Source organism: Puma concolor, chromosome C2, assembly GCF_028749965.1.
Source record: "Puma concolor isolate L17-30 chromosome C2, mPumCon1.1.hap2, whole genome shotgun sequence".
Lineage (NCBI taxonomy): Eukaryota > Metazoa > Chordata > Mammalia > Carnivora > Felidae > Puma > Puma concolor.
The window spans coordinates 29,640,458-29,667,135 of record NC_141675.1 but is presented as its reverse complement, the minus strand read 5'-3'; the positions used below and the strand labels follow the sequence as shown (position 1 = coordinate 29,667,135).

General features: G+C 46.6%; 1 protein-coding gene across 9 annotated transcripts in view; it reads right to left on the bottom strand.

The window, feature by feature from the left end:
• Nucleotides 1-765: 765 nt before the first annotated feature.
• The window catches only part of TMEM108 (transmembrane protein 108), a 377,589-nt gene continuing 351,676 nt past the window's right edge, over nucleotides 766-26,678 (bottom strand). For 7 of the 9 annotated variants that reach the window (XM_086674303.1, XM_086674300.1, XM_086674301.1 and 4 more), the window contains 3 exons: nucleotides 16,107-17,534; nucleotides 7,163-7,317; nucleotides 766-2,655 (listed from right to left, as the gene is read on the bottom strand). In XM_086674303.1, coding sequence (XP_086530429.1) covers nucleotides 2,533-2,655; nucleotides 7,163-7,317; nucleotides 16,107-17,534 — 1,706 coding nt within the window. In that variant the 3' untranslated portion in view covers nucleotides 766-2,532. The remainder of the gene's footprint in view (nucleotides 2,656-7,162; nucleotides 7,318-16,106; nucleotides 17,535-26,678) is intronic. The other 2 variants (XM_086674306.1, XM_086674307.1) reach the window with 1 other exon arrangement.

Below are 26,678 nucleotides of genomic sequence, written 5' to 3'. Positions count from 1 at the left end.
TCAAAACTACAGTTACCTACTGGGATATTCTATGTGCTCTTCCTTGCTGATTAGGACACCATAACTTTTTTTCCCCTTTCTACTTTGTCTGAGTTGACACAGAATATACTGTATAAATATCAATGTTGGTATATGATTAACAGATTAAGGAACCAACTTGATCAAGTAAAAGGTGGCAGTGTCCTCATTTAGATGTGGCATTCTTGGTGCAAACACCACCTCTGAGGCACCCTATAGGCCCCACCGCACCCGCCAGACTCTTATAATAACATCCTCCTAGCACAGGGGGTGCTGCCTGGGTCTTGAGGGGCTGCAGGAATTTCAGGGTGTATCATCCAAGGCTAAATGAAGGGTTCAAACTACTGATGAAGCTGTTTGCACAGGTGTCATGTTTAGGCACTGTTATTTCCTACAGAATGGTAACTCTCAGTGGACAGGTTAACCCCAGCTTTCTCTGACCTTTCTCTGATACGTACAGTAAAACCCCCAGCCCTGTGGAGGGAGAGGGGAAGAAGGGATGTACCTTAATTGACACCAGAGTTTCCAAAGACCTAAAGAAAGAGGACTTTTGGAGAAGTCACAAACATGTTCTAAAGGATTGGTATTACCAAATGACAAACTGCCAATAGCTCATTACTCATAAAACCCAACTTATTGTTAAAATAGATTAAAAAATACAGATGGACATTAGGCAGTGTCGGGACTTAAGGAAGACTTAAAAGTTATTTTAAAATGAAAAGAATGCAAAATGTATTAGCAACTTAATCCTCTGGCTAGTAAAATAAGTTTATTTATATATACATGGTAGTTGAATTCTGTGGATAAGGAAAAATAAGTCATACATCCACATATGTATATATAACATATGTATCTTTGATTACATATATTATATATAATTTTACTTTACAAACAGATTTCTTTCTATATATACGCACACACATTGCTATATTAAATGCAATAGTTAACAGAAATAGAAGGTTAAAAGGTCATACAGCAGCACACTGGGAAATGAATCTCAGAGCAACATTTAACCTGCTTCCTTGTGGGTTGAAGAGTCTTTAAAGAGACACATCCACCAAACTCATGTTAAGTAGGTTCATACAACATTGAGAACACACATTTTTGAAGGCCATCTTTAAAAAAAAAAAAAAAAGAAATGTAGGAAGAAGGGAAAAAGGTATGATAAAAAGACCACAGCAACAACACGAACATACGAATCAACATTCAAGTTCAATTCCCAATCTGACTATAAGAACATCTATATTGAAAATATACTATCAAACTAATTTTCTTTTAGAGAAAGAGTCAAAGCAGTTATCTTCTCTCCCAACCACTCTCTATTAGGGAAAAAGTGAGAAGCAGCCATCTGTGGAAGCCTCTGTTGCGTCTCTGTGGGTCTGAGCCCTCCTGAGCGTAGACAGGCGAGGGGAGCAGTGGAGGGGAGACTGGAGAATGCCAGCTGGATGGCAAGCCTGTCTGCTGACCCACAGGCAGGTCTGCAATGCCAGGGAGGGATATCAGGATGTCTTCTCCCAAGTGATCCACTTTAGCAATCTTGTTTAAGATCACAGGAGGGCTTAGAAAATTACAGCCCCATAATTCAAGGCCTCTTAACATGTTCCTCAGGGTCACAGTGAGATGCCTTTTGAGAAAACAACGCTGAACCCCAATAAATATTTGATCCTTGAAGGAGAGCAAGCATACCAAAGCTCCGGGGCTAGGATCCACATCTAAACCATCTCTAGAGAAAGGCACGAGTTTTAAAGCAGATGTGGGTGTTGGAGACGATGCAGGAATGTGCTTAAGGGGGGGGCTTATTTTCCACCAGGGCAAGGCAGTCCTGTTGTTAGCATAGTGGAAACTCCCTGTCGTGGGATGTTAGGGGGATGTGGCCTTGACGGGACGCCCACGATGTCCTCCACAGGCTCCTGAGGGCTGCAGGTTCCTGCCAGCGGTCCTTAACTCAGTTGGAATTACGCTCGACAGCCAATGGTGCCACTGTGCAGGTGCAAGATGTTTATCTGCTGGGGTGGCGAGGTGCTCCCCCTTCCTGCTCTGTGCACGAGTCTACTGCTTCTCCCCCGGTGGCCCACTTGCCTTCACTGGTGTGTACACAGAGGGGGAGGGAAGGGAATCCCACTGAATCAAGAGGAACCAGAACTTTAAGGAGCACGCAAAGGGCCGTACTCTTGACCAATTTAAAATCGCACCTCTACAGGTCTGTCTCTTCCCTCACCTGTCTGGGGCTGCTGGAACCCCAAGTGCTCAAGGACAGTTATTAAGAGAAGCAATCAGTGCAACTGCTTTGCTTAGAAATACCTTTATTTTATAAAGCCACGGATCGTTCTGTAAAGTTTTTTTTTTTTTAAACCACACTTGTAAAAAAGATGTTGACAATTCTTAGGGGGAGAAAAAGCTGAAAATGTTTCTCATTAAGTCAGGGTTACACAAAGGTTATATTTATAATATATATTTGTATATTTATAATTTAGAGACGAATGGTAGGGAACGGCAAAGCAAGGGTTGCTGCTGTTAGATCTCCGACACTTGATCATTTCCCACAAATAGTGTTTCCTGGCAGAAGGGGTTAACAAGGACCATCCCAGTGTCTCTGTAGTCGCCGTTGGCTGGGGAGCGGGGCTCTGAGAGCTGGTCCTGGGAGGAGAGAGGCAGGACATGGGATGATCTCAGAGGGTTTAGGCAGTGGCCATTCATAAAGAAATACACACACGAGGACATTTGTTTCCACACGGGATTGCTTTGGTAAACACCTTTCATCATCTTCACTGCCAGTGTGGAGGCGCAGAGCCCTCTCTGCTCTTCTTTCATATTTTTGCAGCAGCTTCTGAACAAGATTTCCTGCTTCCTGAATCACTCCCAGCTCAGGCTGCCAGAGATGGTATTGCTCTCCTTGTAAAAGTCCGAGAGGGCCCGCCATGAGTGACATTCAGCATATCTCGGTGCTCTAGTGGGCAAACCCCCACTCTCCCTCCTGCCTCTTTCTCACAGATCTTTGGGAGATGTGGCTGCCTTTCTCCCCTCCACCTTCACACCCTACGCTTGCCCACCTCCTTCCTCTCCTACCACCCACCCGGCAGGGCCTTCAAGGGCTCACTCCTCCCCATCCTGAGACCTCTCAAAACCTGCTTAGAATTATAGCCTCATTTCTTGTAGTACTAGATGGTTCTGAGGTGAAAGGACCTGAATCTCTGTGTGACAATGGGTGGTTAAGTGAAAAATACGGTCTGTCTCCACAGCCCCAGAAATGGAAAAGCCTACAAAGAGGTAATTCACTGATTAGATCATCTGAATAGATTTGGCCTCATCCAATAAAGGCTGCAAGCATTTGTGGGCCACTAAATGTCTATACTCAGATTCAGGCCCAGGTATAATTTAGGGCGGAAAAAAAGTCACAGCTTGTCCTAATTCTCAAACACTGAAGTCTCAGAACCTGCAGGCTACATCAGGGCAAAGACTCAGTAATATGCTGAGGCAGAGCTGGCTTAAGCCAGACTTGCTTAGATGTCTCCACTTGAAGAAGACATAATTAATTCTCTCAAGTTTATTTTTAAGCAAAACATGTATAATTTTTGAGGAGTACATATTGCCTTATGGATAATAAGGAGAGAAAGAAAGAAAGGCCATTTGTCGGTAAAATGACTTTCCAGAAGACGAGAATTTCCATCAATGTCTGGAATTGGTTGAGTGCCCATCTCAGAGGCAGACACAGAGTCAGCCCTCTAAGTAAGGAAAACAAGGCAGCATGTCACTGAGGGGACTACCATTCCCATTCTTCATTGGGCTTTGGGTGGAGCTGTGGAGGGGAATTTTGGAGGATGAGATCTGGTGTGTCGTTTTATAGTTTTGTTTTGTTTTGTTTTTTTAATGTTTATTTTGGAGACAGCGAGTGTGAGCAGGGGAGGGGCAGAAAGAGAGGGGGATAGAAGATACAAAGTGGGCTCTGTGCTGACAGCAGTGAGCCTGATGCAGGACTCGAACTCATGAACTGTGAGATCACGACCTGAGCCGAAGCTGGCAGCTCAACCAACTGAGCCACCTAGGCTCCCCCTTTAAAGTTCTTACAAAGCAAGTGTTCACCATGGGTGAACCATGTGGACACTTTTTGCAGCATAAAAAAGAAAGTTACTTAAGAAATAACAGACAAGAAAGAAGAAAAAAAAAAAAAAGAAGAGGAGGAAGGGAAGGAAGAGGAGGGGAAAAAAAAAGCATGGAAAAATTTCCAGGCACTTTTTGGGCATCACAGTTTTGCCTGTATAGCCTAGATTTGTGCTTTGCTCTTTCATCAACCCAGAAGGGGAGCAGGGCACCAGAGAAACTTGCTTAGGCAAAGCACTTGGCAGCCACTGGCGCTGGCAGCCTACAGGGCGGGCGGTAAGGACTGCCCCGGCTGTGGAGTGTGGGGCACATGCCCTGTGACGGCAAGGTCGCTCCCGGGGTGGTCCACAGTGCCTGGGTGTGCCCAGAGAGTGGGAACAAACTAACAATGAGCTAAGTAAAGCAGGATGAGGGCAGGAGGCCTGCTGGGAGGGAAACAGCCATAAAGCCCGTGCTGAAGCCAAACTGACCTTTTTGCTGTTGGTTCTGCTGCAACCTCCTGACCCTGGGAGGGTGACTGCTGGAGGCAGCCTCTACTAGAGCCTCTGGCTTGTGTCTGATGGCAGCCCAGGTGCCCTGGCTGGAATGACTAACTGGGACGCTGCACAGGCAGGGCCCTTTCTATAGTAAGCTCACAGGCACGGCCCTTTGGCTTTGGTTTTCATTTATCAGTTTGCAAAGATACTATGAGAAATTTATTTACTTAAACTTTTAAAAAAAAATTTTTTTTTTTTTAACGTTTATTTATTTTTGAGACAGAGAGAGACAGAGCATGAACGGGGGAGGGTCAGAGAGAGGGAGACACAGAATCCGAAACAGGCTTCGGGCTCTGAGCTGTCAGCACAGGGGCCCGATGCGGGGCTCGAACTCATGGACCGCGAGATCGTGACCTGAGCCGAAGTCGGCGCTCAACCGACTGAGCCACCCAGGTGCCCCTACTTAAACGTTTTTTAACGTTTATTTATTCATTTTGAGAGAGAGCGAGCGAGCGAGCAGGGGAGGGGTGGAGAGGGGGGAGAGAGAAAATCCCAAGCAGGCTCTGTGCCTTCAGCACAGCCTGACACGGCGCTCGATCTCATGAACCGTGAGATCATGACTTGAGCCGAAATCAAGAATCGGACACTTAACTGAGTCACCGAGGCACCCCAGGAATATGAGAAATTTAGAGTTCAGGGATTCACAGCTCACATTCAAAGTGTGGCCAGCCCCTCTGCTAACTTAGCCATTTTTCGCTCATTATAATAGTTTTCAGAAAATCTTTAAAATAAATTTTTATTTTTTATTGAAGTTTAGTTGACATCCAGTATTATTTTAGCTTTAGGTGTACAACATAGTGATCTGACAATTGTCTGCATGATGAAATGTTCACCACAATGACTGTAGCTACCACTTTTGCTGCACTGACCATACTAAAGGTCACTGCTTTCATGAAGCCTGTCCCTCTGTCCTTCGGTTAAAATTTTTTATTGAGCGTCCACTGTGTGTTAGGCTTTGGGCTGGGTGATGGATCAATAATGAACAAAACTTGTGGTTCATTCATGTGATAAACATTTACCAAGCACCTAGCAAGTGCTGGGCACTGTTCTAGGTGCTAGGGATAGAGTGGTGAGAAGAACAAACAGGGCTCCTGCCCTCAGGCAGCAGAGACAGATGACAGGCCTGAGTGATAGGGAGAAGTTATTGAGGTGAACATGAGGGGGTGCTGGGGAGGGACAGACAACATTCCAGCAGAGGGGAGAGTCACGCACAGCCCTAGAACAGAATGTAACTTGGTGCCATAAAGAAATGAAATCTGGTGTGGCTAGAGCTTAGCAAATGAGAGGAAGAGTGGAGTGACATGAGGCTGGAGAGTCGGGCCAGGGCCGGGCCAACCTCCCAGGCCCTGTAGATGACTCTGAACTTTAACTTGAGAGCACCAGGAAGCTACTGAAGGGCTCTGAGTACATGAGCGATGTGATCACATTTATGTTTGTAAAAGCCCACTCTGGCTGCTGTGGGGGATGGATCTGCAGGGGAAGAGGGCACTGTGTCTCCAGAAGAACTCTTCTTGGCTCTCCCTGCTTTTACTCAGATGTCTGCCATCTTTCTCCTGGACCTTGATTGGTCCCAGCTGGCCTACTTATTTTGAGTCTTTCTTCCGGTCATCCCATCCATTCATCCATCCATTAAACCACCCTTCCTTTCCTTCCTATTCACTCACTACTCACGTATACAGTGCCTTCATCAGACCACTGGCACAATCTTTCTAAAACTAGGCCACACAAAGCTCAAAACTTTCAATGACCCTCCACTGCCCAAGACTAAAGTATGAACTCCATTCAAGCCCATTCAAGCCCATGCCCAATCCATGTACCTTTCCTGATGTGTCCTGTCCTCTGCCCCACCTGTATGAGGGTAGAAGGAACACCTCAAAGCCTGGCTCTCTCACTGGCCAGACAGGTGTCTGGGCAAACACTTCTTGACCCAGTGTATTCTTTTCCCCCATGATATGCTGTGTCCAGTCCACATCCTCACCTTTACTCAGGCTACTTACTTTGCTGGGAAACCTGTCAAAATCCATTTATCCTTCCGAAACCCCACTGTGAAGGCCTTCTTCTCCTAGGTTTCTATACCTCTGCAACTCTTCTTGTATCTCCCCTAGTTTGTTTGCTTTGGAATGATGTGTGGGGCTCATCATACCTCAACCACATCTTGGAAACTGGGCCCCCTGAGAGCAAGCTCTCATCTTGACAGTCCCCAGGGACTTCCAGCCACAAGCTGGGTCCTCAGTAAATACTTATCGAACCGTTCCCAGAAACTAGAGGTCCCAAGAACAGTGCTTCCCAAACTTTCACATATGTAGAAGGCACCTGGGAATTCTTGCTAAAATACAGATTGACCCAGTAGGACTGGGTGGGGCCTGCAGTCTCCTGGTCCAGAGACCACCCTTCAAGGAGCAAGACACTGAGAAGCAAGCAGAGGCTCCATAGCTTACTTTGGAGCCTGGGCTTTTCCCTGTGCTGGAGCCAGACCTTTCAGGGGCACCCCTTGGTTTGGGGCTCATTACCTCAGAGGTTTCAAGGGACTGGATCTCCCTTGGTAACTCCACAGCATGCTTGTTGAAGTAGTCCATGGTGATGGCATTGTTCCAGTAGCTCAGATTGTTCTCTGGGTTGGCCGTCTTTTTCTTCCTCCTCAGGCAGCACACTGTCAGCAAGACGGCTGTGGAGAGAGTCCAAGTTAGAGACAGGGGAGGGAGACAACAAGCATGGAGTCAGCAGTGCTGAGTGACAGGCGCCAGTCTCCAGGTGGGGCTGTGATGGCCATACATGCAACCACTTACTCCATCAGTCACTTTGTTTGCTTGTTCGTTCAACAGTTATCTACATACGCTGAATACCTACTGTGGGCCAGGTTCTGGGAGAGAGGGAATGAAAAAAAAAAAAAAACCACAAGGCCGCCCTGCATCATAAACATCCCTCTTAGTGTGTGTAAGGAGGGATACTCGGGATGAGGGGCAGGGTCACACGATCTATAATAAACAAAATGAATAAATAAGATAAATTCAGATAGCAGTAACTGAAGAAAGAAAATAAAACAGGGTGAAGTGAGAAAGACAATGGACAGGGTTTGGGGAGAGAATGTTTTAGGGTCATCATGTAAGCTTTCCTGAGGTGACCTTAAAGCTGAGAACAGAATATGGAGAAGGAGCTAGACAAGAGCAGAATGGGGCAGTATGCCCCAGGTAGAGAGAACATCATGTGCAAAGGGACCGAGGTGGGGACACACTTGATGTGAGTGAAAAGAGTAGCCTGGCTGGAGTGTAGGGGAGTGAGGTAGGAGATGAAGCCAGGGTCATGTCCAGTGGCTGCATCCATAAGGGCTCACAGGCAAGAGGCCTGGATATAATTTCAGATATCTGTGGGTGCTGCACTGCCACTCCTCGAGTTTGCTCCAAGAAAAGGCCTTGCTCATTTGGTGGAAAGGCTTAGAGAATGGCTGTGTGCTCTCAGTTGTACTGCTGGACTGGTGAGGAGAATTCTCAGCCAGAGTAGGAGTATGGCAGAAAGAGGAACAGGACTTGGTGAACTTTACAAAATGAGCCCTTGAATACCACAGGAGCGCTTGATGGTAGAGACTTAGAATAGTATTACTGAGCAGAGGTCTTGGACCCTGATAAAACAGCTGCTCTGGCACCATAACCATCACCTCCACTATCACCAACCTCCTCCTCCTCCTCTTAAAAAAAAAAAAAAAAAAAAAAAAAAAAAAGAAGCTTCTAACAGTTATATAGTGTTTATGTGCCAGGAAGGTTTCCTAGCACTTTAGAAATATTAATTAATTTAATCTTCCATTAATCTTCCACTTCACTCCATGAGGTACTTTTAGGGTTCCCATTTTGCAGGCAGGAAAACCGAGACTCAGAAAAGTGAAGCAACTTGCCCAAGAGCAAACCCAGACATCTGGACTCCATAGTCTGTGCTCTTAACCATTCATGATTCTGCCTCACAAAGACTGATGCGCAGAAGTCCACACTGCACAGATGGGCCTGATTGGGGCTCTCTGCAGCTTGATGTGTGACCCCGTCTGTCCAATCTTTGAGATTTGCAGGGCCCCAGGGAGGAAGGAGTATGTTTGGATTTTGCTTATGAATCAGGTGTGAACAGAGGGCTTTCGGCATGCCAACGGGGAAGGCTTTTGAAGTTGGGGAGGTAAGGTGGCCTGTCCAGGCTCACACAGTGCAACGGGTGATGTTTTGACAAGGGTGACAGTAACCCTCTTGGGGAGAAGCCAGTAAATGAAGACTGGGCATCCCTTGCCCAGACTCATCATCACCACAGCCTGTGCAGTGGCTGAAACTCCAGGCCAGGGGTGGGCAGGGCTGCACTTAACATCCTGGAGGTGCCAACCATGTGTGCTCCAGAGAGGGGACCCCAGGCTGAGCATTCCAGAGGCCGGCACCAACATAGCAACGACCACCAGGGGGCAGCAGAGTGTCAGCTCTGTTCGCAGCAGCCTGAGGGTTAGCCAGCATCAGGGCGCCTGTACTTGCCAGGGTGTGGGGTACCTGAAAAAGCTGGCACCCACACAGGCTAAGACCACAGGGCCCACCTTGTAGGCCCCTGCAGGATGATGTAGGAATTCTGTAACTCTCTTATCTCAACCTGAAAAGGCCTCCAGACAAGACTGAGGTTGGGCAAGTTTCTATTGGTCCAATCTACTTTGATGAGAAAGACTTCTCTAATTTGCTCATTATTCTTCCATGTCCCCTTAAAAGAGTTTTAAAGATATAAAGGAGATTTCTGAATGTTTGAGCTAAAAGGAATTTTAGATTGGCTGGTATAGACTTTTTTAAATTTTGAAAAATTTCCAAATTCAGGTTCTCCTTTCTTCTTTCCCTTCCTTCCAAAGACGGGGTGGTTGGAGGATGAATGGGGGTGAGGAAGGGGAGCTGCAGAACTCAGCCTGAAAGTCTGCTAATTTAGGGACTCTCCTTATTTTACAGATGAGAAGACTGTGGTCCAAAGCATCCAGCTGACTTGCCACAGGTCACAGGTCTGCGAGTGGCAGGGCTGGGGCAAGACCCTAGGTCCTGTGTCCCTTTTTCTGGCATCTTTATTATTCATTGTCACTACCTTTCTACCCTGCTCCTGGAACTGGGATGGTTAAGTGGCCTGAGGGGGGGATTCGAACTGGTGAAACAGAAGCCAGAAAGAGAGGGTTAGGCTGCAGTGAACTCATGCTGCTAACCTGGGCTGGCACAGGGTGCAGAGTCCAGGTCCTCTGACTCCTAGTCCAGTGCTCCCTCAAGCCCACACTGCCCCTGGCTCCAGAGCCAGGGCCTGTTTAGAATGTGGGACCAGGACCCTGTCTCGATGGGAAGGGCTGGCCTGCTTGCAGGATGGCCTGGGGATTGGAACAGGGGGCTCAGTTCCTAGCTTTGTCTCCTCAAATGTTGTTAGTCCTCTAGGCCTGACTGTTTCTCTCCAGGAGTTCCCAGTGCCTCTCAAGTGCCATTTCATTTATATAATAGAAGCTGGCCTGACATAGAAAGAGCGTGGTCTTGGAGTCCACAAGACCTGGGTTGAAGTCTGACTGCTGCACGTTACACTAGGTAAGTCACTTCCTCATACTGACTACTATGGACTCACAGGGCTGTAATGAGAGCTAGAGATCATGAATGCAAAATGCTGAGCAAACTGCCGGATGCACAGTGGGTGCTTAATTAATGACAGTTTTCTTCTTGTTCTTCCAGTACCCTCCACAAGAGAGATGTAGAAAGAAATACCGGGCTGCATGACTGTTGAGTGGCTCAAGGCCAAGGCTGTGGTTTAGAACTTTCATTGTTTTGCTGGCCTGACCTTTCATCTAAGAAAGAAAAGTACAGTTCAGATTTATGGAGTCTCTAATACATGCCCAGGGCTGACCTAGGCACTTTATAGTCTGATTTAACCCTCAAAATAGCTCTCTGAGAAAGGTACTGTTGCTCTTCCCCTTTGCACAAGTGGCAACTGAAGCTCATGGAAGTTAACAAAATTGATCTTGATCACTCAGGTAATTAATGGAACCTCACCTGGGTCTCTGTGACCCTCAGAGTGATGCTTGTTGTGTGAGATCACCCTGAACATGGCTGGGAACACATCTGAGGCATGTGGAAGCACTTGGTAAAGGACACAACTCTGGGAAAACACAAGCCCATGCTGGCATCTGCCTCTTGAAGGTCCTGAACTAACACAGAGGATGTTAGTCCTATTTTTATAGGTGAGGAAACATTGGACTGACAGTTAAATAACTTGTCCAAGCCCCACAGGTGGCCGGCAGGAGAGCTGGAATGACATCCAGGTATGTTTGAGTCCATGAGCCAAGCTTTTCTGTCACACCAGCCTTCTTCTCCAATGATTTATGCAGCAGAACAGGGGCACCTGGGTGGCTCAGTTGGTTGAGTGTCTGACTCTTGATTTCAGCTCAACCCATGATTTTGCTATTTGTTCTTGGGATCGAGCTCCACGTTGGGCTCCGGGCTGGCAGCATGGAGCCTGCTTGGAATTCTCTCTCTCCCGCTCTCTCTTTACCCCTCCTCTGCTCGCTCTCTCTCAATCTCTCACATAAAATAAATAAACGAACAGTTTTAAAAAAGTGTTAGAAAGTTAGAGGACAGGGAGGTGTGACATATTTCAGTTTGGGCACTTCATCTTATAGAGGAGAAGCCTGACACCCTGGAGGGAAGGATTGGTCCAGTGGTGCCGGCCTGAGGGGCCAGACTGTGGACCATTGTCTCCCACCTTTGGGAGTTTGGGAAGGAGGCCAGGCTCAAAACGAGGCTATGGGCCTCAGGAAAGCAGGTTTAGGGGCTGTCTGGCTCCCCATACTGGTGTGTGGGACTAGAAGGCCCCCAGCAGGAGGTGCTGACTGGGAAGCAGAGATGAGCTGTGAGAACATAGGTATGACACTCTGGTCCAGCTGAAGTGACATCCCCTGGCCCTGAGGCTGCTCCCCACCACCCTGGCTTCAGTTAGCTCATAAGCCCCAAGGAGACAAACCTCCTGGACACACTTCCCTCTCATTCCAATTTATTCTATTCTTCTCATGGAAAGAGTAACTCTGACCCGTGTCTTCTTATGTAGTAACTACAAAGTTATTTTGGGCCTATAAAAAACACACACACATATATATATGTATGTGTGTGTGCGTGTATATATACACACACACACACACACATATATTTTATACACACACACATACACATACATAACTAAATACACACATATACACACATTCAGATTGGACTAACATTCACAGAACAATGAACATAGCCAAGAACTGCATGACCACAGGATATATTATCTTGCTGAACGCTGCACTGATACTCCAGTGGCATTAACTGCATGTCTGCAAGAAGCCAGAATGCTCTGGGGTGAGGTGCACATGGACCCTCACATATCCGGGGTCAGAGAGAGTTGCTTCCCGGTTCCAGCCAGGCTCAACTTAGATTGGTATGAAAAACATCTGCTGCTGGCCTGTTTTCTGTTCTCACCCTCCAGAAAGGCTTTCATCTTTTTCAGGGAAGCGGAGTGAAGACATTCTCGAGAACAGATGCGTCATGTGCAAGAGACGCCAGGGAGCCTGGCAGAGTCACAAAACTGACCTCCTGATGAAAACCCAGAGCACTGATGGCAGTGCGGGAGGATCAATTCAGTGCCAGGCCCAGAGGGTTCTGGCAGGAGGTAGTGGGCTCTTTGATTCCTGATGGTGGCAGCAGAGACCAACTCAAGAGCCACATGGCTCCCCTGCCCCAGTCAATTGTGGCCTGGATCCAATCAGTTTTGGTTCTCAGCACATCTGAAACCCTGTGTGGCTGTCTCTGGCATGTCTCAGGAGACAAAGCATTTCTCAGCTGTGGCATATCTAGCCTTCCAGCCATTGGGTGGAGCTTTCAATTTGGAAGGGCTGGTGTAATTGATGACATCCCTTCTTGCACAGGCCTGAGATTTGCTATGATCACCCCCTGCTTCCAACAGAAGTAGAGGATTCAACCACCTGCCTAGCAACCCTGGCCACCTGAAGTCTGGCTTCTGGTGGATGGAGAAAAGCAGGAACAAGACCAGGGCTGGTCTGAAAAGCCAGGTGTGAGGAAATCTAGGCACGCACTTAGTTATCAACCTAGACTGCCTGAAATATCTGGCAAACTGGCAAAGACCCATCTTTGAGGGCAGCAGAGTGAACTTTAGGATAAATGCAGCCACTGGAAGAGGTCTGCTTGTCTAATGACTGGAGTGGGATTAAGCTATGAAAACAGCTGGGATATTTGTTCATCTGTGCTCTGAAAGAGCATGGTATTCTGCAGCTGGACAAATATTCTATCTTGATGTCCCTTGCATCAGGGCCTTCACAGGGCCCCAGAGGACCCATAGGAGTTGGGGCCACGACTAAGGGCAGGGAGCCCTATGTGGAGGCAGCCAGGGCTAAGGCAGGGACCTTAGGAATGAGAGGTTAGGGGACCCTCCCATGTGGACGATGGAAATGCAAGACAGATGCTAAAGAAGTGGAGTCTGGTTCCAAGAGGCTGCAAGAGTCCACTTTGAACAAAGACTCATATCTTCCTTTACGAAGTGGTATGTTCGGTCCCAGCACCTGAAGGCTCTTTTCAGACTGCCGAAGCATTCTCTGGGTGCAGTTCCAGGCTATGTATTTGCTACTACCTTAGTTGACATTATTATGCATGGTTTAGGCAGCCCATGGGTTTTCTGGCTTTGCAGTAAGATCTGATCTAATTTCAAACTCACACATGTAAAAAGGGCTGTAGAAGTCTTTTCAGAACTATAAAACACAGGTGGGTTGCAGGCTGGATCTACTCTGTGCTGTCCAAACCAGGCAAAGAAAAGGCCCAGGTGGGGAGAGGGCTCTGGGAGCTGGGGAAGGGAGCCACATCATATATATCAATTCCCTAATGCTTGGCATAGTGCTTGGCACACAACGGGCACTTGGGAAATATTGTGTTGAATCAAACAGATTCTACCACCGGATTTGGGCTGACTTATGTGAGCTAGGACCCTGGAAAAGTCACTTCACCTGGTGACTTATTCCCTCCCTGTAAAGTGTGTTCCTTGCATAGCATGTTTATGTTTTTGTTTTTGTTTTAATCCCTCTGGCTAGTCTGTTTTAAGGATGGAATGATTTTTTTTAAATGGCCATTTATTTTTGAGACAGAGAGAGAGAGAGAGAGAGTGCACAGGAAGGGCAGAGAGGGAGGAAGACAGAGGATGTGAAGAGGGCTCTGCACTGACAGCAGAGAGCCCAATGTGGGGCTTGAACCTATAAACCATGAGAGCATGACCTGAGCTAAAGCTGGACACTTAATCAACTGAGCCACCCAGGTGCCCCAAGGATGGAATTATTAAAAATAATGGGAACTCACTTTGTAAACTAAAGCCTCTAGAGACATGTAGAGAATAGAAAATTAGAAAGCTGTTTCTAATGTGGTTACTTCTCAAATATGACCATTATTAATAATTTATTGGCTAACAGTGCTACATTTTCTCATTATCATTCTTCTGTTTCAGAAGTGGGCAATCAGTTTTAAGAATTCATTTGTATTTCCATGAAAGACAATAAAGCCACTTAATGAAAGAATGAAATATGCAATCTGCAAACATTTTCACTTTTCCTGAATTGGGTCCTTGAGCAGAAATAGGCCGCCCACTTTTGACATGGAAAGTTTGCTTTGCTTATCAACTAGAAGGAAACAAAAAGCTGGGAGAGGTGGCTTCTGGAAAGAATCCAGAATCTAGATTTTAAAAGATCTTATTGGTACAATGCCAAGCAGAAATTATGTTCATGTTAAAGGCACACACCCCCTGTACTAATGTTCAAATGACCCATGGGTTGAGGAAAGGCTAAGAGAGCTGACTTAAAAGCCTCCTCTGTGGAAAGTTTCTGGGGTTTCATTCCTCTTGAGATCAGGATGAGCCCATGGTGTGATGTGAAGGTACCACCAACAGAGCCGATGCCAGTGTTGGCTTCCTGAATGTGACCGAAATGTCCAGAACAAACGAGCGACCATCTGCTCTCCTCTGCCATGGCTGGGCATGTGAAATGCTGTGCTTCCTTCTAGGAGAGCAGGGATAAACTGGTGGCCATCCAGAGTGGCAGACAAGGGGGAAGTGCCAGGGCAATTTGGCCCTACAAAGAGACTTGAATGAATAGTAATGAGCAACTTGGGAAAAGAAAGGCTGCCCTTGAGTGCCATTTCAAATGTTTTAGGGATTGGTAGATGGACTGGTTTTGTGTGGTTTCAGAGGACATGGCTTAGGACCACAGAGTGGAAATTACAAAGAGGCAAATGTCAGGCTCCCAAGAGAGTTGGGTAACAACCTGAGGGGGTCATAGGAGAATGGGATGTCCAATGAATGAGGAGCACAGGGGGTTTCTCACCCCTAGAAGGGTTCAGAAGGAGGCCAGATGATAACTGTTATGGGTGAGCTGAAGCTAAGATCAGTGAGGATTCCTGTGAGGTTATCAGAGAAACTCTAAGAATCTAGGATCAAATACATGGCAAAGACATAAAAGGAAGCCCTAAGGTTCTGAGTGATTATGTTAGGTTCTGTATGGAGACATCAGGGAGAAGGTCTCCTGAATTCTCATTAAAGTAATGACAGGGAGCAGCAAGGAGGTGCTGATGGCCTGGGGAGAGCCCTTCTCCACCAGTACCAGTGGAAGCAATGATGGGATCTACATCGTTATCTAGCTCACACCACCCATGAACAAATAAAACCAGGGAAGAGAGAGAGAAGAGCTAAATTTACATGTAACTCTCAAGGCTCAATTTAGCTATAGGAACTGCTTTTGCCAAGGCTGATAGAAATCCCTGCAAGATCAAAGCTTCATTTCTTCTTTTTTGGAGAAAGAGAGAGAGAGTAGGAGGAGAAGAGATGAGGGATGGGAGAAAAGGCAGGCAGAAAGATGGATGTGAAGTGGGAGAGGAAGGTGAAGGTTTTGCTACTTGGAGGTTGTACGTTTAGAAGTGCCAACATTCACCTACGGTGTCTTGGTGCCATGTCACTATAGCCATTAGCAGGCTGCCCTCCAGGGTGAGTGTGGCAGGGTGGTGTCATGACAAGAGCACTGGGTGGGAAGACAGTCCCTTCCCAGGCCTGTCTCTCGCTTAACTTTGGGCTCCTGAGTGAGCCATGGGACCTCTCTAGCTTGGTGTTCCTTTCTAAAAAATGCGGTCAGACTGGACTACTTGGAAGGTTCTTCCCAACTCTTGGGAGCTTTGTCTTTATGATCAGTGAGCATCTGAGCCATAGCCTGGCAGAGCAGAGGACTAGGGGTAGAGATAACCCATGATTCTTGTCCTGCCACCTGGTTTCCTGTAACTCTGGGAAGTTTTGCAGCCTACTTGGCGGGGACTGTCCAGCTCTAGGGCAAAGGAACTCTGGGGACCGACAAGTTGATGTGGTAGAGGGAGAGGAGGGAGAGAGGGAGGAGTAGGGAGTGGGTGAGGCACTTACAGCAGGAGGAGATGGGCACACTGATGGCCAGGATCACCCAGGCGATGTCCATCTTGCTCAGGCAGATGGTGGCTCTGTGCTGGGGTTTGTCCCCTTCAGCCACATGGGAGATATTCCCTGCTGTTCCAGGCTTCCAGGTCCCAGCAGGAACCAGGCGGTTGAGGAAGTTTCCTGTGGCCGTGGACACCACTGTGGAGAGAGGACTGGGCACCCTGTTGGTCATGGTGGGGGTGGCTGTAGCCTCCTCCTTGGCTTGGAAAACAGTGCTTTCTGAGCCCCTGGTGGGGTGGGCTGGGGCCTGCGAGGTTGAGGATGTTCCCTGAGGAATCCCCTTGGAAGGGGCTGAGACACTGGCATTGAAGGCAGCCTGGGTGGGCCCCGCGGTGGCTGTGAAGACCCCAGAGCTGGTAGATGGAGGTCTGTCGGTGCCAGGGGTGACAGTAAGCCAGGAGTCACTGTGGCTGGGGCCATCCTGTGGGTCACCGCGGGGGCGCTGAGAAGGCACTGGGGCAGGTTGTGGGCTGGCAGGGGCACCTGAGGCTACTGTGGTGTCCGGCTCCCCTCCTTGGCTGGTGAAAGTGGAACCACCCCCCTGGTCTGCTCTGCTAAGGCCTGGCTTGTCCTCTGCAGGCACAAGGGGGTTGGTGGGTGGTGCCCACGAGGTCCTGCTGGGCGCCATGGTTGTGGTCACTGTCTGGGGCTGTGGTGAGGAAGAAGAACCCCAGAGTGGGCTCCTGGGGGTGAGGGTGGAGTGGTCAGTTTCTACAGACCCTGTAAAGTTGCCTTTGTAGATCTGAAAGATCTTCCCTAGGGGCCTCTTCTGCCCCAGATGTGTGGAGCTCTGATTTCGTCCCCGCTGGCCTTCCTTCCTCCCAGAGTGGCCACTGGGTGCAGGCAGGACAGAGCGTGATGAACTGCCGGCCCCCTTTCGGGAAGAGCCTGGGGGCCTGGGAGGCCTGCGCGTGGTAGCCCGGGTGGGTGCTGTGGTGGGACGGCTGCTGGCTCCTGTTGGCTTTGTCAGCAGGATGGTGGGTGCAGCTTCTCCCTGGGGGCGGCCCTCTGAGGGGGAGGATGTGGTTGCCATGGCAGTAGGAAGGGGCCCTGTGGGCAGTGGGCCTTCAGAATGTGGGGTGGTTGCTGTCGCCATAATGGTGGAGATGGTGTTTGTAGGAGGGTGTCCATCTGGATGGGGTGCTGTCATTGCCATGGGAGCTGCAGCCTGTGAGGAGGGTCCATCAGGATAGGGGGTCAGTGTCACCACAGAAGTGGGTGCAGTTGCCATGGATGAGTGTCTGGTAGAGCTGAGGGATTCTGTCACCATGGTGCCTGGGGTGGTGCCTGAGGGGAGGACCTGAAGAGATTCTCTGGGAGATGGTTCCTGGGTGGCAAATACCAGTGCTTCGGTCAGTGCCAAGATCAGGAGGAAGCCTTGAGAAGAAGACAGAGAGAAGAGGTGAAATGCCTGGGGAATACCTCAGAGTCTGGACCTTCCTTACTCATGAACCTGTAAAGCTCTGGGAACTCAAAGGAAACGTTGCGAGCATTCCGGGGGTCCACACTGCCATCCTGACCCTCATCAGATACAAGATCATGTGAAGTTGGGCAGGTCTATTAAGTAGGTGCTACCCAGCACTGTTGGGGAGAGGCAGCTAAGCTGGTCAGGACCATCCTTTGCTGAGTGCCTGTGAAATGCCATCAGCCCTCCACCCAAAAGCAGCTTCTGAGAACAGGCTGGGCTGGGTGTAGGAAGAAGGCTTGTGGCCTCTGAGTGTCTGCTACCCCTCTGCAGCCAGAGGGTGGTCAAGGCCAGGTTGATCAAAGGGAAGCTGGCAGCTCTATGTGGAATGCTTACATAAGCAGAGCTGACCAACTCTCATGCCCTTTCTGAATCTTCCATTTATGGACTAGACAAAGGCAGAAATGGTCAGAAATGCTCTCTTTCTTCAGACCCACTCACCAGGCAAGTAGGGAGGGTCTCCAGACCTCTCCTTGACCCTAGAGGACAAAAAATGAACAGGGCAGTCTCTGGCTCTGGGTGAGCTCAAAGAAATCCACAAACAATCCTAAAACAAGGCAGCGACATCTCAGTGCCATAGAAGAGCAACAGGCAGAGGGGGACAAGGGTCCGGAGGGTGACCAGATCTGGTGCCCATACAGCACTTAGCACAGAGCCTAAAAGAGATGCACACTGTGAACACCAGCTGGTTTTGTGGTTCTCATTAATGTTAACTGCTTTTCCTGTGGTGTTCATGTGGCTGAACTCTCTGTGGAAAATCACTTGTGATGCCCAGCCTTTTGAGTAGGAGGACGCCTTTTGAGCATTAAAAGAAAATCATGAGTTTTGCATGATGATCAGCGTGTATGCTTTTGGCTCATTGAGAAAATGCACAAGGACAAAAACCTATAAATTTAAAAATACTTCTAAATGTATGTGGATTTTATGAATCATAATAGCATGTGCCACATTTTACAAATAACACACCACATATAAATGTGAGACATAGGATCTGTTCAGATTATAAACTGGAAGACTGGTCACCCCAATAGAATACATGGGCTGAGAAGAACTGGTCTCCACTGCTGAGGTGTGGCCTGACAGACTTCTAAGGTCTGATTCTGACCTGTGAACTCCTCCTTGTACTTATGAAACCCCTCCTGGTCACTCTCATGCCCTTCCTTCAGCTCTGCTGGCCACCCAGACAATAGTAGAGATCTGTCACTATCTGGTAACTCTCTGGGAGCTGCCCTCCCCCACCAGATTCAAGCAAGACAAATGGCCAAAGCAGGGGCCCGGGCAGTGATTTCTGCATGTGTGGGACAGTCAGCAAAGCTGCTGACGGGAAGACAGGGCCCCTGGTGAGCTTTCAGAAACAGAAGGGGAGATCATCTCCTGGCATTCCTTTGAAAGGAGGCCCGGGATCACCACTGAGGCCACCTCTGACTTATGTGGAGTGGGGAAGAGTCTGAGCGTGGACCTGCTCCCCGTACTCTGCACTTCTAAATTAGCAGGTGGAAGGAGGCCAAGGGACTGCAGATCGAACGGACTGTAGCATATACAGTCTCTAGGACCAACAGTTTGTCCTAAGCGACATATTTTTTCTTCTAAACTTTCATTGGTGACCTAAACCATGTAACAACTGTAAGCTCTGTTTGTTCAAGTCAATCCTAAAAACTGTTTACAGAGCACCTGCTCTGACCCAGTCTCTCACGCTCGATTTAATCCTCACAACCACTCGACAGGGCAGGAAATTGAGATTTCAGGTAGATTAACTAACATGTTCAAAGTCCCACAGTAGCCACAGTATATGAAACCGACTATGTCTAAGATGCCTGCTTTTCCTGGTCAGCCACACCAGTGATGCAGGAGGAGGAAGCGGCTGACAGGAAGTTGCTGTGCTACGGTGCTCTGATGGGTTCAGGGTTTTTCTAACTCCTCTCTCGCAGTCAAACACCACAGGGACAATCTGTTCTTATGGCTGGGAGTCTTGACCTTGGATGTTTTGAGAGACATTCCCTTATGAGCCTCATAAATTTACTCATAAGTTCCTTGGTTCAATATAAGTGTTAAAGATTGAATTGTTTCCCCCAAATTCATATGTTGAAGCTCTAACCCCTAGCTCCTCAGAATGTCACTGTATTTGGTGACAGGGCCTTTAAAAGGGGTTATTAAGTTAAACGAGGCCATTAGGGGTGGTCCCTAATCCAACCTGACTGGTGTCTTCATAAGAGGAGATTAAGACACACAGAGTGATGCAGACATGATTGTGCACAGAGGAAAGGCCATGTGAGGACACAGTGAGAAGGTGGCCATCTTCAAGTCAAAGGGAGAGGTCTTATCAGAAACCAATCCTGTCAGTACCTTGATCCTGGTCTTCTAGCCTCTAGAACTGTGAGAAAATAAATTTGTGTTGTTTAAGCACCCCAGCCTGTGATACTTTGTTACAGCAGCCTGTGCTAAGACAGGTGTCTTATCTTACATTACAGATATCTCAGAAACAGGAAAGGGAGAGACCAGGGCTTGTGTGAAAGTAGCTTATTTTGGGAAGTGATCCAAGGGGACAACCATGGGGGTCTGAGATGAGTTAAATAGAGAAAATCAATCTGAGCATAGGTTATGAGTTGATCATGGTGAGCAACTCCTATTTCCTGGGGACCTCTGAGGGGCTGAGTAGACCGCACCTCAAACTGAGTGAGAAGAGCACTCACTTACCCAGCAGCTCCCGTCTCCACTGGTCCAGGGCTGCTCCCCAGGTGCTCGTCCCTCTGTACTTCCTCACTCCTGCACGAGGCCCACAGCCCATGTGGCTGAATAAGAGAAGCCCTGGGCAGAGGGGCTGTCAGGGAATGTCTGTGCCCAGCTGGTGGCTGGAGTGACAGCTGGAATTAAAATTAAGGGCCCAGAGGAGTCCTGGGGTCGAACACCAGATGTGTTGGAGACAATCAGAAACCAGAGACCAAGGACATGGCAGTCTTTTGGCAGCAGCACCAAGGGCAGTGCAAAGCTTTCAGAGACCCTGAGTGATCCCAGTGACAGGCCTGGGAGTGGGAGAGGAGCCACCCTGGCCTCCAGAACTTCTGCAGCACTCTAGAGGCAGAGGGGTTAACACATCCTAGTCTTTAAAAGACTTGGGGAGGGAAATGTTCCTGACTTTCCCACTGGGAACATTCCAGGGACTAAAATCCCCCCGGCTGGGAAGTAATATGACTACAATCATTTCTTGCTATAAGACTTACAGTATAAGTAAATGTTTGCCTTTGTTGCCTTTTTTTTTTTTTTTTAAGTTATCAGTGTCCTGTAAGGTTATTTTTCTCTCTGTGAGGACTGTTAAATTACCTCTCAGACCTTTAGACTTTAGAGCAAAACTTTGTTTGGTGCAATGAATGGATACTGTCATCCTGGGTGCACAGAGTTTTCATTTGAAGGATGACATTTAGCTGTCACAGTGAGAGGGGGCCCTAAGAGGTAACTTAATCAAATCTCTTCATTTCACAGAAGAGGCAATGGAAGGAGCAAAGTGACTTGTCCAAGAACACACATCAGGTTGGGGACACAGCCTGGACCACAGCCATTATTTCAAAGCAACTTTCATTTGTGTCATAAAAATTGCTACAATGTTGCACTGCCCAAACACCTCCTTCAACCTCCACTGTTACCTTCACTAAAAAAATAAGATGTGACTTTACCTCTCCTCCTTGGCATAAAAGGTTAATAACTTAATGGAAGGGCACACAATGTCACAATAACTGTGCAAGGCCTTCAACCTGGGGCTCCCCTAACAGATGCAAATTTTCATTCAAGTCCCTTTGTGTTGGTCTGCTCACTCCTCTCCCTACAATCTGGGGCTACCGCTTCTTTGAATATCATTTGCATAGATTATGCATAATAGCCTCTGGAGGCTCTAATTCCAAATGTGTGAGAGAGACTAAAACTAAAATCTAGCCTGACATGCTTTAAATGTGGAACTGATTTTTAAAGTATCTTGGAATAAGGACAAGTGTGGGGAGTGGAAACTCACAGACTGATGGGTGACCAGATGTCACAGGAAGGCCTCCTCCTACCTAGAAGTCCAATGTATACATGATCTCAGGGCCCAAGGAAAGGAAAAGTCCTCTCTCTTATGTTTATTTGGTTGGCTGCCCACAGTGCATATTAGGCATGATATTTGCAACTGGAAAGGCAAGGAGGGAGTTGGTGAAGAGAGAAATGGCTAATTGAATGTACTGAGGTGCTTCTTATGTACTATGCACTGCTTGAAGGGCTAAGCCTCTCCTGATATATTTAATTCTCATAACAACCTGATGAGACAAACACTATCATTAGCTCGCTGTTGCAATGGGGGAAAAGCAGCACAGAGAGGTACAGGAACCTGTCTACTTTCACACAGGTGGGGAATGGTGAACTGTGATTTGACCTGGCACCTCAGCTCCAGAGTCTACACTCTTAGACACTTTCACTCAGGGATCTGCTTGGCACCACACCTTCTCCCATCCATCAAGCTACTCTGCACATTCAAAAGCAATGATCCACAATCTTTTGGGAACTGATTTCCTATTATTGGTCTTTTGGATTTTCTTCCCTCTTACCTGTTTTCTTTCAGGGCTCTATATGACAGATTTGATGTTGTTTTTAATAAGACGGCCAATTAACTTTATCCCGTAAGTAACTAGGGAAACTTGTTGTTGTACAATAAAAGGGCCTTAATTCTGCTCTTCTCCAATCCTGACGTATCATGTATATTGCTGTTTAAGTTTTGTCTTAAAATTGCTTACACACACACACACACACACACACACACACACACACACACACACGACATATTTCTTACATGGAAAAAAATTCCCTTCCACATCTAAACAATTCTATTTCATTTTCCTTGTAATTTAAATGTCTTCATCTTCTAAGTAGAGCTTCCCTCCCCATTAAACTAGATTTCTACTGCCAGACATTTTCCCCATTGCTTTAAACTCTGTGACAGAATCATAGAATCAGGAGTCTGAGAAGTCTTCTGAGCCACCCCTGTCACCAAGCAAGAGGGCACCTCACCCATCTTTTGCAAGTTCAAGGACACTCTACCCACCAAGAGATAGGATCAGTTTCCTCTCTCCTTGGCCCTACGTAGGCCTTTGTGACCCCCGTGACGAATAGAACAGGGCAGAAGTGACAGCACCTGACTTCCAAGATCAGGACAGAAAAGGTCATGTACATTCTGCAAGTTTCTTTCGGGGGACTTTGGCCCCATGTACGAAGTCCAGTGGCCTCCAGGCCACTGTGGAGAGACTGTGTGGAGAGTGAGAGGAAGGCCTATGGAGTCCCAGGTGTTCCAGCTCCAGCTAGGCATCAGACATGACAGTAAAGAAGCCTAGAGACAACTGTGGCCCCAGCCACTGTTGGGTTGCAACCACACAAGACACTCCAAGTAAGAGCTGCCTCAGTAAGCTCAGTCAACTCTAACATTTGGGAACAAAGTAAATGATTAAGCCATTGTTTTGGGGGTAGTTTGTTTTGCAGCAATGAATAACTGGAACACTTAGGAATTTAGCTTCCGCATGTGATGTTTTGACAACAAAAGGAACGCGTATTCACAGCATACCAAGTCTGATCATCAGGGGGTTCTGTTCTCAACATGGGCAGGAACACACCTTCTTGCTAGGAAATGGGCTTTTCTAATTTCAATATTATTACCTTTTAGTAGGAAGGGATGTTAGGACTCTCTGGTATCTAACTCCTTCACTTTATAGATGATAAGGCTTTTTGAAAATTTTTATTAAAAATAATTTAAAAATTAAAAAATATTTTAAAATATTTTATTTTTTATTTTATATAGAGAGAAAGCAGGGGAGGGGGCAGAGGAGAGAGAAAGAATTTTTTAAAAACATTTTTAATGTTTATTTATTTTTGAGAAAGAAAGTGCAAGCAGGGGAGGGGCAGAGAAAGAGGGAGACCCAGAATCCGAAGCAGGCTCCAGGTTCTGAGCTATCAGCACAGAGCCCGATGTGGGACTCAAACTCATGAACTGTGAGATCATGACCTGAGCTGAAGTCAGACACTTAACCTACTGAGCCACTGAGGTGTCCCCCTGCTTTTTTTTTTTTTAATAATTTTTTTAATGTTAGAGAATCTTAAGCAGGCTTCATGCTCAGTGCAGAACCTCACGTGGGGCTTGATCCCATGACCCTGGGATCATGACTTGAGCTGAAATCAAGAATTGGATGCTGAACCAACTGAGCCACCTGGATGCCCCCCACAATCCTTTCTTTAAATCACTGGTCCTGATATTCTAGTGTGTTCCATCCTCTGAACTTCAATGTTCCCTTTTATTTTAAAGATCAAACATGAAATCCTCATTTCTCAGACCATGATTTCCTTCAGAAATAAATAAGCATCATTGCCTTTAGGGTGTGCTGGACAAATGCTCTTAAGAGGTAACTTAGGCTTATGACCTTGGCTTCTTTATGAAACCAGGGAGTTTAGGGTGCAAATCTTTGCTGTTGCCCTCCTTCCAGGTAGTAGCCATACCTGTGGCCTCCAGCCAGCATGAATTTCCTTGTGCTATAACTCTGGGAAGCTAACATAACACAGTTTCCTAACGAAAATATTATATACATATATGAACACACATATGTGCATGCATACACAGCACTGATTCTCTCTTAGGAACAGGAAACAGGCAAGAATTTGCAGCCAGGGTCCTCCTATAATCTCCATGCTAACATATGGTCAATTCATTTGTCTAAAGTCAAAACAGCTACCATGTAGAAGTACCAGGATTTAAATGTAGGTTCTCTGATCTTGGCTGCTTGAGACCCTAGGAACGGAAAGATTTTTGGCCCAGGAAAATACCCTACGTGAGCAGAAGAACATTTTATGAAGACAGGCAATGATGCAACAATAGTAACAACTATGATGACTACAATTAAAAAATAAAACTTTCCCCAAAGATAGCAACACTTAGGACAACTATGCTGCCTTCTACCTTCAGCTTTAGCTTTTTTGTCTTAGCCATTCAGCTCCTCTTAGTACAAACATTTTCCACCTAGGACTCCTCCTTGGTCTTGAAGACCTTTTAGGTATCCCTCCTTGTGTGCCTGTAATCTCTAAGCCTAACCTATTCTAACCCCTATCTCTTTGAATGGAAATTGACAGCATCTTATCTATGTGCATGTCAGAATTGTAAGCTACCAGAAGGTAGAGACTGTGTCTGGTTCAATGTTATATCTCCATATCTAGTGTAACACTGTGGCTACAACAAATATTTGTTGAAGGATAAGAAATCTAAATTACTCACTAGTCAGCTGTGGTAGTTTGTATTTTCCAAAAATAATCACCACAATACATCCCAACCCACCCAACTCTTCTTAAACGTGACTTGGCACTGCTAGTGGAGAGGCAAGGTCTTTGTTCTCTCCCCTTGAATCTGACTGGGGCTATGACTGTGGCTGAAGTGAAGCCACATGACTTCTGAGGCTAGGTCATAAAAGGTGGTTTGGCTTCTTCCTATGTCTTATTCTTGGGTGCTTACTCTTGGAAGCCAGCCACCATGCTATGGGGAAGTCTGAGTAGTCCATTGAAGAGTCCACGTGGAAAGGAAATGAGGCCCCTGGACTTCAGTCCCAGTGGAACTTTTGAGATAACAACCAGCACCAACTTGCTATCCATGGGAGTAAGCTATCTTGAAGACTGATTTCCCAGCCCCAGACAATCCACCCTAGCTAAATCTTGATGGAGCAGAGACAAGTGATCCCTACCCAAATCACAGATTTATGAACCAAATGAATTACTATTTTTGTTTTAAGCCACTAAGTTTTGGGGTGGTTGGTTAGGCAGCAACAGTGACTGGAATACGACCTATATAGAAGTGAACTTAGAGCTCTTTCAGTGATAATTCTCACCTTATGGATCAGAGTTATTTTTTGTTTGTTTTTTTAAGTGCAGGAACGCAACATGCTGATTTTGACTTGGGTTCCCTTATTTTCCTTCTCTTTTGCTCAGACTTAAGGAAAGGGAAACATCTTAATTCTGGGTTCTTTCTATAGCATCATGATTTCTCCAATTTAGGCTACAAGTTCCCCCAAAGGAAGAAAGGAACATGGCAGCCTAGGAGTGCCATGGAGCTTCTTGGTCCACCATGCACTTTGTGGCTCAGGGAGACAGATGGAATACAGCTGGAGGCTAGTATATGGTGGCCACAGATTGGAGAATATGACCATTTCCTTCAAGGAGCTACAATTTTAGAAGGGAAGAAAATCAGCTATGATAGGGGCATAAACTCATACACCAAAGACATTCTCTCAAAGACTTCCCTCAAATAAACAAAAATAAGAGTCAGAATTAGATGGATGAAAAGGTCAACTCAGCTTCTAATAAAATAACGGATCATTAATATTCAGGGAACATATCACTGACATCATGGGAAAGAACACAAATACAGCCCCGACTGGCTTGTACTCTGCCAAACTAAAAGGAAAAGGCTAATAAAAAATGTTCCAGCTTTACAGTAGAAGAACCTGACAAATACTACCTCAGCCAGGCGATGAAAGTTAACATCAACAGAGATAAAGTCATGGCGACAGTATGAACCCTTGACATGAACATAGTATTTTACCTCTGTAGTTTTCCTTCTCCTATACCCCCACTCTAATGATAAGAAAAACATATGAAAAATCTAAATTGAGGGACAGTATACAAAGTATCTGATTGATACACCTCAAAATTGTAAAGGTCATCAAAAACAAGGAAAGTCTGAGAAATTATCATAGCCAAAAGGTGCCGAACGAGACAATGTGATGTGGTATCCTGGATAGAGTCCTGAAACAGAAAAAGGACATTAGGGAAAAATGAAGAAAATGTGAATAAATTCTGGACTTCAGTTAATAATAATATATCATTTCATTAATTGTGACAAATGTACTATAGTAATATAAGATGTTACTAACAGAAAACTGAGTGCAGTGTATATAGGAATTCTCTGTTCTACTCTTGCAACTTTTCTGTATGCTTAAAACTACTCTAAAATTAAAAAAAATTTTTTTTTTAAGTTCCACGTGGGTCCTGGAGGGGGACATAGTTGAAGG